Consider the following 13497-nt stretch of genomic DNA (forward strand, 5'->3'; position numbering starts at 1 on the left):
CCTATCTAGAGATCCTTGTTTTAGGAAGATCAGCTCTTCCTCATCTAGCAGCAATCAGTTGTCAATATTCCTTTAGATAAGATTGGGGTCTGCTGTTCATTTACCCAGTTCTATGCTGCGTTACTGTCTGGGAATCTCTTGGGCCACCCTGGCCAACAACTCAAAGTGAAGGTATTTCCTGTCTGGCATTGTTTCTTGTTATGTAGCTTGGACTACGTGGACTGTTAAAACAATTATATTGATCCCTTTAATCTTTGGTTATACTTTCTTTTTTGGTGTTTAAGATGAAACAGTTGGCACAGATAAACCAATTTATTTTTCCTCTTAAGGTTGTTTGAGGATCTGCTCCTTAGGGTCACATGGGCTTGGGAGGAGCCCCTGGCTCCTTTCTTTTACCAGTTCAATCTATTTGAAGATAAGTCAAAGGTCCTACTCGACCATGGCTGGCTTCACCTGGAAGCATGGAGGAAATATTTTCTCTGTGTTGACCCTCCTCTTTTTAAGCCACTTTTTTTTTTTCTTCCTTAAGAGAGTCTCACTATGTAGCTAGCCTAGAACTCACAATGTAGACAGCCTGGCCTCAAATTTCACAGACATCTACCTGCCTCAGTCTCCTGAGTCCATACTTACAATTATAGAATTTATATTTTTATTCTAGTATAATGCAGTTTTGGTTTATGAAAATTCATTTATTTATTCTTACACTTCATTCTACTATTGAGTGAATATCAAAAAGCGTGACTATCAAGATATATTTTAATCTATTTTCAAATGCTTTTCTCATCTTTTAAATTTCTCTCAAAAACATACAATTATGCTAACTGTGTGCAGCATATGGCAGTCACAGAGACGCCATTGCCAAGAATGTGGTACAGTCTGGTTCAGCACACAGCAGCCAGCATGCTTGAGAGCTCTGGTCTCAGGCTTGGGCTAACAGCTGTGTGAACAGAATGCAGCGTATTTCCTTTGGTGTGAAAAGGGATTAACTTTTATTCATAGGGACTAATGAATGTAACATTTAATAAAAGTAAGCACATTTTTCAATCTCTGAGACTGTTCTAAAGATAAGAAAGGGAAGATGAGGAATACTTTCAGCTGACAGCAAAGACTTGATGAGAATCACTTAAAACCTTCAGGCTTTGGAGACAGATCAACTCTGACAAGAAACCAGAGTTAGAAATTAGAAAGGAAAGCTGACCCATCATCCTCAGTGCAACTGTAAGCATGTAGAATAATATACTCATTAAGGCAATAGCATAGTTTTGTTAAGATGTGAAATTCTGGGGCTTGATGGCACAGCCTTTAATTCCAGTACTCTGGAAACAGGCAGGCAGATTGCTGTGAGTTTGAGGCCAGACTGGTCTGGAATGTAGCAAGTTCTAGATCAGCCTGTGCCTCATAGTGAGACCCTGTCTCAAAAAGAACCAAAAATTTTTTAAAAGAAGTGAAAATTGTGATGAATCTGTATGGTTTTATCTTTTAGTTTCTTATTTTAAAGCAGAGTGGAAGGAGATTGGGAGGGGCCTAGGAAAGGGATGAGGGCTGTCTGCCAATGTAATCCAATGCTGACTGTGCTTTTTAAAACACTGAGCTCAATATTGTATAACTGTATTACTTCAACAGTGAACCTAAAAATTTTATAGCCACCTTTGAAAGAGATGTATCTTTGCTCTGGAAACTGTTATTGAGTATGTTAAAGCTGTAATGAAATGCTTCTTCTAAAAAATAAAAAATATAAATAATAAAAAAAGAATAACTCATTCCATATTTCAAAATCACTAGAGAATAAATAACTTTGAAATGTTGCCATAAAATGATAAGCATGCTAAAAAAATATGTGTATGAGTGTATTGCCTGAATATATGTAAGTGCACCTATATCGTGCAATGCCTGGGGAGGTCAGAAGAGGATTTCCCTGGAACTGGAGTTAGGGATGGTTGTTAGCCACCATGTGGGTGCTTGAGTTGAACCCGGATCCTCTGCAAGAGCAGCCAGTGCTCTTAACTGCAGAGCCATCTCTCCAGCCCCCGGTGCTGATTTTTCTACCATATCAGTGATGTCATTTATCAGAATTGGGCTCAAACGGCTGGGTACTATGGACTTCTCTGATGCTAGCAGAATGATTTTGGACAAATGTTTCTTTGTTTTTAATTTTATTTATTATTTTTATTTTATGTGTATGAGGGTATTGCCTGCATGTATGTGAGTGCACCCATGTCATGCAATGCCATGGAGGTCAGAAGAGGGCTTTGGATTCCCCTGGAACTGGATAAGGATGGTTCGTAGCTATGTGGGTGCTGGGAATCTAACCCAGGTCCTCTGCAAGAACAGTCAGGCTCTTAACCACTGAGCCATCTCTCTAGCCCCTTGGACAAATGTTTTATCTTGACCCATCACCACATGCTTGCTGACTAAATCCTATTATCAGAGGTTTCATCATTGGACTTTGAGCAATTTGTGTGACGTGGTCAAAAATTCATTTCTGAATAATGAAAATTTACAATTAGTAGATTACCATTAAAACAGTGATGTCATACTAAGAAAATATTTTTCTTGATATAATCACAAATTAAAACTGTTTCTCAAATTGTGCCTGAAATATATTCTTCTGTTTAACTCTTCGATCTGAACATCCAAGATCCCACTGCCTCTTAAAGCAAACAGTAGGGGGTAGGGTAGGGGCTTGTCGTGATGATTTACTCCTGTATAAGCTTTGAATTTTGCTTTTCAGTTTAACTTGGATAACATGGGACTCCATCTCACTTTGTAAAGTAATAAGACTTTTTTTTAAGTAGCCATGCCATTAAACTAACCTGTTGAAACAGCAACTGTGTTAGGTGTCTCTGATACTCGGTCCTTCAAGGAAGCACTGTTAGCCGCCGTCATCTGGCCTCTTTCACAGTGCTCAATAATCATGAGCAGAGCATACACTTTTAAAAAAAATATTTTATTTATTATTTCTATTTTGTGTGTTGCCTGTATGTAGGTAAATGCACCCATGTTGTGCAATGCCCATGAGGACAGAAGAGGCTGTTGGATCCCCTGGAACTGGAGTTATGGACAGTTGTTAGCTGCCATGTGGGTACTGGGATTCAAACCCAGGTCTTCAGCAAGAACAACCAGTGTTCTCAACCACTTTGCCATCTCTCCAGCCCCAGCAGAGCATACACTTTCAAATCAATCTCTTCATTGATTTTTAGAGAATTGCCAGGCATCTTTGATGCTGGCAAATTGAAGAACTGTCTTCACGTAGTAAAAATCACAGAGAATTGCTTCAAATAGATTATTTGATTTTAGATATATAGGTACACTGAAGTATGGTTATAATTTCTGTCCAAAATCCAGACATAGTCAACATTCAAACATGACATTATTAAAGACAAGGAACTATATACCAGGTTTATGTGTAAGATGCACACTTAAAATATGATCCCTACTTAAAGATATTGGTGAGAGCATTTTACATGCTGAAGAAGGGAACAGCATCTGATTTAGCTAAGAAAGATGAAATATACTACATCAAAATATTTGAGAGTGGTGACAATCTCCTAAGGTGAGAAGCGGGAGCCCCAGTGTGCTCCTTCTCTGCCGTCTGCCTGAGAGGGAGATGAGGGCTGAGCCTGACTGTGGGGGCTGAGCCCTGGGGCTCTGCTTCCTACCTCCTCCCCATGATAATGACTATGGAAAATTCATGTTTTATCTGTAATTTGTGGGTGAATCAAAATTTCCTTTTTCTTCACCCCGGAGAGATTTCTGAACAGGGATTTGGAAAATTACAGTGATTTCACAGTGAGACCTGAAGTAGACAAAGCAGGGTCGTTGGGTGTGCCAGTTGTAGTGTGCGGTCAGACTTTTCTTCTGTGCTGTAGCGTTTCTCTCTAGATGGTTGTAGTTTAAACGATGACCTAAGCCCATTTTCCATGTAGCTGCCATCACCAATGGGGTGCGTGCTAAGGGTGGATATAGGCAGAAACACTTGTCCCATCTCCCATAACTTTTTTAAAAGCAGTCACATCCTTCAAGTTTGGTTTTTTCTCCTCCCTGCGTTGCCCTTAGTAAAAGTCAAACAGAAAGCATTACCATCAGTGTGAGATGAGTAGGGAAAAGAGGGAGGCCTTTGTAAAACTAAATAGCAGACAAAGTAGTAAGTTCATATTTGTAGTTTGGTGTAAAAAATGTTTTAAATGCCTAAGAGAGAAATATTGATTTCAGTTGCTGTCACCTGCAAGTCTCCTGTTTTTGGAAAATTGACATGAATTGGAGGAACTGGTCTATTGGTTTTAAAGAAGTTATAAGTGATACTTTTAGCTAGGCTTGGTGTGATTTAAATAAAGGAATAATACAAAGGAAAACAAAAACAAAAACAGTGTTTCAGCAGGTAGGCAGAGAGTGCCATGTAGACATTCAAGGATAAAAGGGAAGAATGGGCAAGAGTCCATTTACAAGATTGCAGTATCTCGCCTGCTGTCCCTGCTGTGGTGAGCAGGCCAGCATGGGTTGGTGAAGTTAGGATTAGGGGAACAGCAAAAGGAATGGCAAAGAAGTATTAAAATTGCCTGAACCTGGCAACTTTGTGTATGTATTTTAATCACCAGTAGCATATATATATATATATATATAAAATAATCACCAATGACCATTACCTGGCAATGTGTGGATTATTTTTCTTTTATTGTGTCATTTAGTCTCAAGCATTTTTACATTACTAATGTCATTATACATCATATAATTTTCCTAAATTCACATAGTTAATAATTATTACCAAAGATGCACAGACCTTGGGTCTGTCTCTATCCATGCCATGCTGTAAATGACACTGCATATCACAACGTTGAACATTCAGAGCAATACCCATCACAGGACTTGCGTTATGTGTGTGACTGGCATAAAGACCGTGCAAACATTCTTCTCTGTTTTCTTTTTCTCAGTGAGACTTCATGACAGTATATCAGAAGAAGGCTTCCACTATCTGGTGTTTGATTTGTAAGTACATACTTCATGTCCCTTTACTTTCGCAATCTAATTGAAGACTATTTTAATTTAAACATGACTTTTTTCTAATTGCATAGTTCAAATTAATGATCACTGTACTATTTTTTCAAGTAGAGAGCTGGATGCTCAGAACTGTTTTAGTTAATGTTGAATTGGTTCTATGCAGTGGCATGAAGCCACATTGTGGTGCTGTCTGTACGACTGCATGACTCTTAGCATCATTACAACCAAGAGTGGGGTGGGGGGAAATAAACGAGAGTGGAGTCCTTTCTGTTCTGAGAACTTACTTCACATTTCTCTGGGAACTCTCCTCAAACAAAGGCCTTACTCTTTCTTTACATCACACATAGTATGGGAAGGAATGAGAAACCCATTTTATCAAGAGGTTTTCCCTGTCTGGCTCCTTCTGGCCCAACATATTGTTTGTAACATAAATGGGAAAATTTCTTGGTTCCAATGACTATTGGCTGCTTTTAGCAGTTGATATTTTCACAATGTGCACACACACACACACACACACACACACACACACATATTATTCTGCGTCAAGACAAGGAAGGGTCATGAGCTACATATGTTGGTTACAGGAGCCCAAGGCCAAGTAAACTTGTTTACATTATAAACAAACAGATATTATTAAATGATATCAAAACATAAGATCATCTTTGTTTACAAGATAAGATTCCATTTGTCTAGAAAAGTCATTCCCACAGTTCCCCTTTGTTTGTTTTATAAATGAAGAAACATGTCCATCAGTTGGCCACTGACTGTGGGTCAGTTGGTTGCAGTGTGCTGGAAGAACAGCGTGAGTCAGCGTGATGTGGCCCGGCAATTCTGGAAATGGTGGCACAGGCAGACAGCACTGCAAGTAGAAGGCAAATGAACATGAAATTTGGGAGGGGACCCTCTGTTACCAGACTGTTGTCTTCTGGTGCTAACACATGAACAGCTTTACCAGTCACACTGAGATCCAGAGACAGTCTGTAGGAGAAAGCACAGATGTGGAGCCTCAGTGCCAAATAGTGAGAGGACACAGACCCAGTCATTGATTGGGCCCTTGAGGGATTTTATATAAATAAAACTGTGGGTTTTGATAAAACTTGTTTCTTATGCTTTTCCACAGGAGCTAGGGGTAAAAACTGAGTGAAACACTTTAAAAATTTTAAAGTGTAAGTTGCTTTAGCAAGTTGCTCCTGAGCAGTTGATCATCTGTTTCCCCTCCTTTGCTAATTTATTTGACTTTTGAGTAATGAATGAGTTCATTTAATTATGTCTTGTCATTGGGAGTTATAAGGAATGACGTGAACTTCCCAGAGTTGGCAAGAGGAGATGAACATTTTAGGTACATAAGTAGTGCATTGCTGTATTAAAGCCAAGAGTGGTGCCCCATCTGTTCTGAGAACCTGTTGCTTCAGATTTCTCATGGAACTAGGCTCTCAGTGTCCTTGCTCTGTCTTTATTGAAACAGTACTTCAGCATATGGGGAAGGAATGAGAAACCTGTCTTAACAAAGGATTTTTCCTGTCTGACTCCTACTGACCCAGAACAGCACATACAACTATAAACAGCCGTTATCCAGCTCATCCTTTTATTTACCACATAAATGGGAAGTTAGTTGCACTTTTAGCATTTGATATTTTCACAACAAACGCCCACACATACAATATTCTGGGTCATATGCAAGGGAGTATTATAAGTCATTGAAGCTATATGTATAGGTTACCAAAAGATCCAAAGGCCTAGTAAGCTTGTTAACCTTGTAAATAAGCTCACGCTGTTAAATGGTCTCAAAACATAAGATTAACTTTGTTACAAGGTTAGGTAAGATTGCGCTTCTCCAGATTAGTCTTTCCCACAGTTCTAAGTATGTTCCCGTTGCACTGCCCATGGTAGTGCTTTATAAAACAGTGGCCCAGCAGAGTCCATGGAATACTCTCAGAGCTTGTGAAATTTGCCTTATATAAAAAGAAGAATCAAGGGGAAAATGCTGGGATTACCAAGGTTCATTTAAACTACTCAGAATTCAAATCAGGGTTCCTTCAACACAGATGAAGGAGGACTAAGGATTCCTGACAGGAATACAGTAAAACTGTTCATAGGCATGGTTGGCAGGAGTTCAATAAGTCCACACTGACTTGAAATCAGCTTAGTATGACTTATCAAGAGATTAAAAAATGGCGGTATCATTTGACAGTAATTTTACTTCTCGAAGTGAACCGTATGCTAAATCTAGGTAAAATCTTTTGCTCAAAGATGTTCATTGTATCATCTCCAAATTGGCGGGGGGCGGGGGGTGGTGCTTAGTGTGAGAAAGCAAAAAATGAATAAGTAAAACCAAAAAAACCCTTCGCAATCCAGTATTAGAGAATTTGTTTAATTATAGTATGCTAATGTAATGGACTTCTCTACCATTTTATTGTGGTGTTCAAAGAGTATTTGAAAGTAGGGAACAAAAATTTTTTCCCGTGACTCTAAAAATAAGCTAATGGGGGCTGAAGAGATAGCTCCGCAGTTAAGAGCACTGGCTGCTCTTACAAAAGACCTGGATTCAATTCCCAGCACCCACATGGCAGCCAACAACCATCCCTAACTCCAGTTCCAGGGGACTGACACCCTCTCTGACCTCCACAGGCATTGCATGACCTTTTTTACACTTACATGCATGCAGGCAATATACTCATACACATAAAATAAAAATAATGAAATATTGAAAAATAAAAATAAGTTAATGAATGACAGGATTGATTAAATTGGATTATAGTGACATCATTAAGAAACCATCTTTCTGCCTTTAATCCCAGCACTCAGGAGACAGAGCAGGCAAATCTCTGTGAGTTCAAGGCCAGCCTGGTCTACACAGTGAGTTCCAGGCTAGATAGGGCTACAGGAAAACCCTGCCTCAAAGCAAGCAAACAAAAAGCAAAACCAAGAAACTGTCTTTCTGTCTGGTTTCTGTACTATGTGGGTTTGTCTTAATGTTAGGGCTCCACCTGTCATCCTATGTTGATTACTTTTCTGGTTATGAAAATCCATGAATTTCAAGTTCCTTGTATAAAACCTGTTATATCTGTATTTGCATATTTTCTATGTGGTGGTTTAAATCATCTCTTGATTACTTAGAAAACTATGCGAAGTAAATGCTGTATGAACAATTGTTATATTCTGTTCTTGAAGGGTCATGATTCAAAGAAAAAAAATGTTATGCTTGTAATTTTTCAAAATATCTTTTATCGGAAGTTGATTGGGTCTGTGGATCTGTAACCTGTAAATTTGGGAGAGAGACTGTATTAGTATAGGAAACGCAATTGTGTTTGACTTTGACTAATAATTCAGCCTGTAAGTCCAGATGGTCATCTGTCATACTGTGATGCATGTGTAAAGCACCACCATGGCCAGTGCACGTGATGTGTAGCCACAGCACTGCTTAAGCACAGCCCTGGAGCACAGGTTCCTCTTGACAGGAGCAGTCCACCCTTGGTGCCCTCACGTTGTTTCGTACCACTCCATGTGGCCCTTGTAGCTTTCTTCTGATTCTTGAAATGCTGAGGGATTGTCACTGTATCCTGACCTTTCGGGTATTATTCCTTTCAAACTCTGCATTGAATTGCATCTTTTTAGTATTCCTCTTCTACTGTCTACCAGCAGGAACTTGGGGATGTAGTATTACCTTATTATGGGCAGATAGTAGTGGGCAGTCCCAGGTCCGCACTGAGCTGCCATTGACAACCCATAGGCTGTTTCCCTCTGATTGGACAGAGATTGTGGCACAGGAATGGAGGGGTGGGAAGCTATATTTAATGGAATAAATGTATCTGCCTTTCTTTCCCCCAGTATGTGACCTATTGCTATTTCTTGATGGACTTCATTAGTTAGACTCTTTCTCATAGGGTTGCAGTATGTACTTCGTGCTGTGATGAATGTTGGAACTGAAAAACAGTCTTCCAAATGCTTCCTACTTAATGTATTCTAAATTTAGTTAGATCACAGCTCTGTTGGGCAGGAGAAGTATTATCTACCCCTTTACTTTCACCTGAGGGTATGTGAGACAAACTGATATAAGAAAATGAACTCAACCTTTATTACTGTTATGTTGTCCATGGTACTTTTCAGAATAGAAGTGAACCTCAAGTGAGCAGTTAGGACCAGGGGCTTATGGATTCCTAGTATAGGAAAGAGGCTTTGGGCTTCTAAAGATTATAAATTTTAAAGACATGAATAATAAGTATGCAGAGAAACTAGTGGAAGAAAGGGACAATTTCAAAAATTCTATATGTGTAAACACATCATGCTGTCAATCTCCCATATTCTATGATGAGTTATGTGCACTGGTGTCAAAGAGTGAGGGTGGGGTACAGAAAGTGATGTTTTTCTTAAGTAGAAAAAATATTCTTTTAGGCCAATGTGGGTGGAATGGAGAACTCTTCCTGCATCTGTTGATTCTCAATTTTCTTTAGCTCAAAATAATAATCTTCTCAATATAGCTTATTTGGAGATGGTGTCAGTGTTGGGTCAAGTCCTCTGCCATGAGATTTTCCTGTAGTAATCAGGCTACTTATATCTGTACTATATATTTTCTTGATTTCTGTATTTCTCACTAAATTACAGGGATGATAAGCATCACTTAGTTTCTTAATTCAGGAAAATAATTCCTGAAGAGTATATAAGAATAATTCACATTAAAACACAACACTAGGGGCTGGAGAGATGGCTCAGCGGTTAAGAACACTGGCTGTTATGGCAGAAAACCGGGGTTCGAATCCCAGCACCTACATGGCAGCTAACAACTGTCTATAACTCCAGTTCCAGGGGATCCGACAGCCTCTCTGTCCTCCATGGACATTGCACGACATGAGTGTACTTACCTACATGCAGGCAATACACGCATACACATAAAATAATGATAATAATAATAATAACAATAATAAAATATTTGAAGAAAAACCAAACAACACTAGAGTGGATTTTATGCATAGCAGTGATATGTGTCTATTATTACTGTCTCAAATCAGAGTGAATGGACCCTATGGATGAAATTTTACATGCAAAGCATAAGAATTTGAAATATGCTACATCAGGCACCTGAACCTCTGCTTAACTCAGACAGCATTTGAAGTGTGAAATATGAATTGTCCAAATGGTTTGTCCGTAAATGGGCTTAGCAAGCTACACAGTTCAAGAAAACACTGGTCATAGATATATTTGAAAAGGAGCAGTGAAAAGTATAGCTTTTCACTGACTAGACAGAAATTATAACCAAATATAGATATACCTTAAAAATATGCGTTTATTGTAAAAATCCACAATGCAGCAAAGTAAGTGATGTTAAGGTAATGTTCTATGTTTGTAAGTCCATTGACACATTTCCCAATGGAAGACATCGCTTCATATAAAGCAAGTAAAGGATGGAATATGTTCTTTTAAAAAAATGTTTAAATTGAGGCATCTCACCACTATTTTCAACTGCAAACCATCAGTAGTCTCTTTTGCACGTAGGATGGGAACCGGTGGAAAAGACTGTCCAAAGCTAATCCGTCTTCACGTTAAATAATGAGCTGCTCTGACCTGAAACCTTCCTTTATCAGGGTTGATTCCTAGCAGAATTTCCAGAAACCTGTTGGCAGCTCTGACAGCAAAAAGGGCTAATCTGAAACACGTGGGTTTACCTGAAAGCTAAGGCTAGAGGAATAGTTGAAAGAAAGGAGCCAGAGGCCCTCATGCAGGGATGTTGGCCTTTGCTATTGAAGGCAAGTCCTTCCATTTCTATGCCTGATGAGAAAGAATGGTTATCATTAGATACAATTAAGAGAAGCATAGTCCTAAAAATACAATGAAAAATTCCTACAGATGGGCTGGAGAGATGGCTCAGTGATTAAGAGCACTGGCCATTCTTGCAGAAGACTCGGGTTCGAATCCCAGCACCCACATGATGGCTAACAACTGTCCTTAATTCCAGTTCCAGGGGTTCCAGTGCCATCTTCTGACCTCTGTGGGCATTGCACAGCACAAGTACACTTTACAAATATGCAGGCAATATGTTCATACACATAAGGCCAGGCGTGGTGGTACACACCTTTAATCCCAGCGCTTGGGCGGCAGAAGCAGGTGGATCTCTGTGAGTTCAAGGCCAGCCTGGTCTACATAGTGAGTTCCAGGACAGCTGGGGCTACAGAGAGACTCTTTCTCAAAAAGACCAAAAAATAAAATTAAATTAAATTAAAATAATGAATACAATTTTTTTAAAAAAGAAAGAAAAACTCCTACTGGAAAATTGAACCATTTGGCCAATTACTTCCAACATAAAAGAACTACTTGAAGCCTGAAGAAGGAATACTCTTGTGTTCCTACTTTTGGTCCTAGTTGAAAAAGCTCCTTGACAAGGGTGGCCACCTGAACATACAAGTTGGCATGGAAAACTGTTTTTTGAGGTTCATTGTCTGGAGGGCCTGTAATTTACACAGACAGAAGATAGCTTAAGGACATGAAAAGCAAACTGAAGTTCATTAACATATATATCACTTGCTAGGGATGAATAACTCAAAGGATGTGTTTTTGTTCCAAACCAGATTCATATAGCCTTTTCGTTACATAGTATACAGTTTGATGCTGTACAGATTCTTAACAAAAGAATGATTTTTTTTTTAAGGAAAGTCACAAAAATAAAACATTTCTAGGGACAGAACATTATAGGAAGGTAAATGCCAAAGGGGAGCAAATAGCAGGTAAGCCAAAGCTTAAGGTCAGTCAAAAACATCCCTTTCATGCAGACCCAGGCTCATAAGATATCTCTAGGGAGTACCTCTGTGCTCCCTAGAGCATGAAGGTGCAACTTAACAAATACATGTCCTGTTCTTCGACTAGCAGGAGGTCAGGGATAGTTCTTCTGTTTCTTCTCAACTACCTTCAGTTCAAAAGAATTCTTATGACACAGTGGCATGTTTTGGGGTGGCATGTTTTGGTATTCACTGGTAACACATGTAATTCAGGAAAGATCTGTACTCTGTTTACACAGAAGCCTGCTGTGTGACAGATTTGTCACAGCACCATAAGCCTTAGGTAAACATGTAAAGGAATAACACTTGGGCTGAATATTTGTAATCCCCTTAAGAAACTAGAGATTAGGATTGTGAAATACAGTCCTGGATAGCTTCACCTGTCACACACCTGGGAAGAGAGAATCCCAGTTGGGAAATTGTATCTATTCGATTGGCCTTATGCCCATGTCTGTGAGGCTTTGTTTTTTTTTTTTTTTTTCGATTGTTCTGTGATGTGGGCCCAGCCTAGTGTGGGCAGGTGGTCCTTTGTTGTAAAAGAAAGCAGGCTGAGCACAGGCCAGAGGAGCAAGCCTGTAAGCAGCATTCCTCCATGGTCTGTGCTCCAGGTTCCTGCCCCGAGTTCTTGCCCCAACTGCCCTCAGTAATGAACTGTGACCCAAGAGATGTAAGATAAAATAAACCCTGATCTCCCAAGTTAGTTTTGGTCTGTGTTTTTAATCACAGCAACAGAAAGTAACTAGAACACTAATAAAAGATATTTTCTCAAGATCTGATTGTCAGAAGTCACATATTTCCCTTGGACCTGCAGGTATTATATTTCTTAGTTTTGATATTTTACTCATTCCCACATAATTCTAAAAACAATGCTAAATATCTAGTTTTTAAAATGTCGTTGTTTTAACTGTTCTCAATCACAAAGCCATATATGGATTGGTGAGAGCATTGTGAGAGAGAAAATGTTTTCCCTCTAATCAGAGTATCGTAGCTATTTTAGGAATCGAGTGTTTTAAAGAGACATGTCTCTTAACAAAAGAATTTTAGTTCCAATTAATCATTGTGCCTGTGTCCCACCACCTTGCTAGCAAAACTTTCCACTTGCCTTTATTTCCTTTCCATGATTTAACTCCAAAATTATCTTGTATCAAAATGGCAATATGTTCTCTCACTGAAAGTTAGGACTTTTTTTCTGACATATCACTCTCCTCAATTCTTTGAAACAAAAGTCAGGATGAGACTTCAGTGAAGGAGTGATGCAATTAGGAGATGCATCCAAGTGGACTGAAGCTTGCTGCTGCTTTAGCCTCAAAGCATCAATGTGGCTCCTTCCATCCACCTCCAAAGTCAGTAGTTTATCCACAGTGACCAGCTGGTTTCCAGGATTTTCATCTCCTTTGGGCCTTTCAACATGTTGCTCTTCTTAGCATGGAGGAGCGAGAATCTGTGGCTTAGACTTTTCAATCCTAAGCTTAGAGTTTTCTGCAGTTCAGAACCAATGCAGCCAGACATGTCCTTCCCATGAATTATCCCTGCTTGGGGCTCACCACACCTTCCTGCCCCCTCGATCTGGGTAGGCTAAAAGCTCCTAGTGAGCAAGGCTGTGTCTTATACGGTGGTGGTTTTATCTCTAGAATTTAGCAAAGTGCTTAGCATGTAATTAGCACTCAATCAGTATTCACTGAAGAATGTATTACAATAGGAAGCTGTTTGCAGGGAATGGCTAAAGCACCAAAGC

At 39.3% G+C, this 13497-nt stretch overlaps 1 protein-coding gene across 15 annotated transcripts in view; it reads left to right on the forward strand.

The window, feature by feature from the left end:
• Window positions 1-13497, forward strand: part of Camk2d (calcium/calmodulin dependent protein kinase II delta) — a 283017-nt gene that overhangs the window by 130663 nt on the left and 138857 nt on the right. For all 15 annotated transcript variants that reach the window (XM_008844496.3, XM_008844497.3, XM_017800970.2 and 12 more), the window contains one exon: window positions 4929-4983. In XM_008844496.3, the coding sequence (XP_008842718.1) occupies window positions 4929-4983 (55 nt within the window). The remainder of the gene's footprint in view (window positions 1-4928; window positions 4984-13497) is intronic.

Source organism: Nannospalax galili, unplaced genomic scaffold (genome assembly GCF_000622305.1).
Source record: "Nannospalax galili isolate Female #2095 unplaced genomic scaffold, S.galili_v1.0 scaffold462, whole genome shotgun sequence".
NCBI classification, from domain to species: Eukaryota; Metazoa; Chordata; class Mammalia; order Rodentia; family Spalacidae; genus Nannospalax; species Nannospalax galili.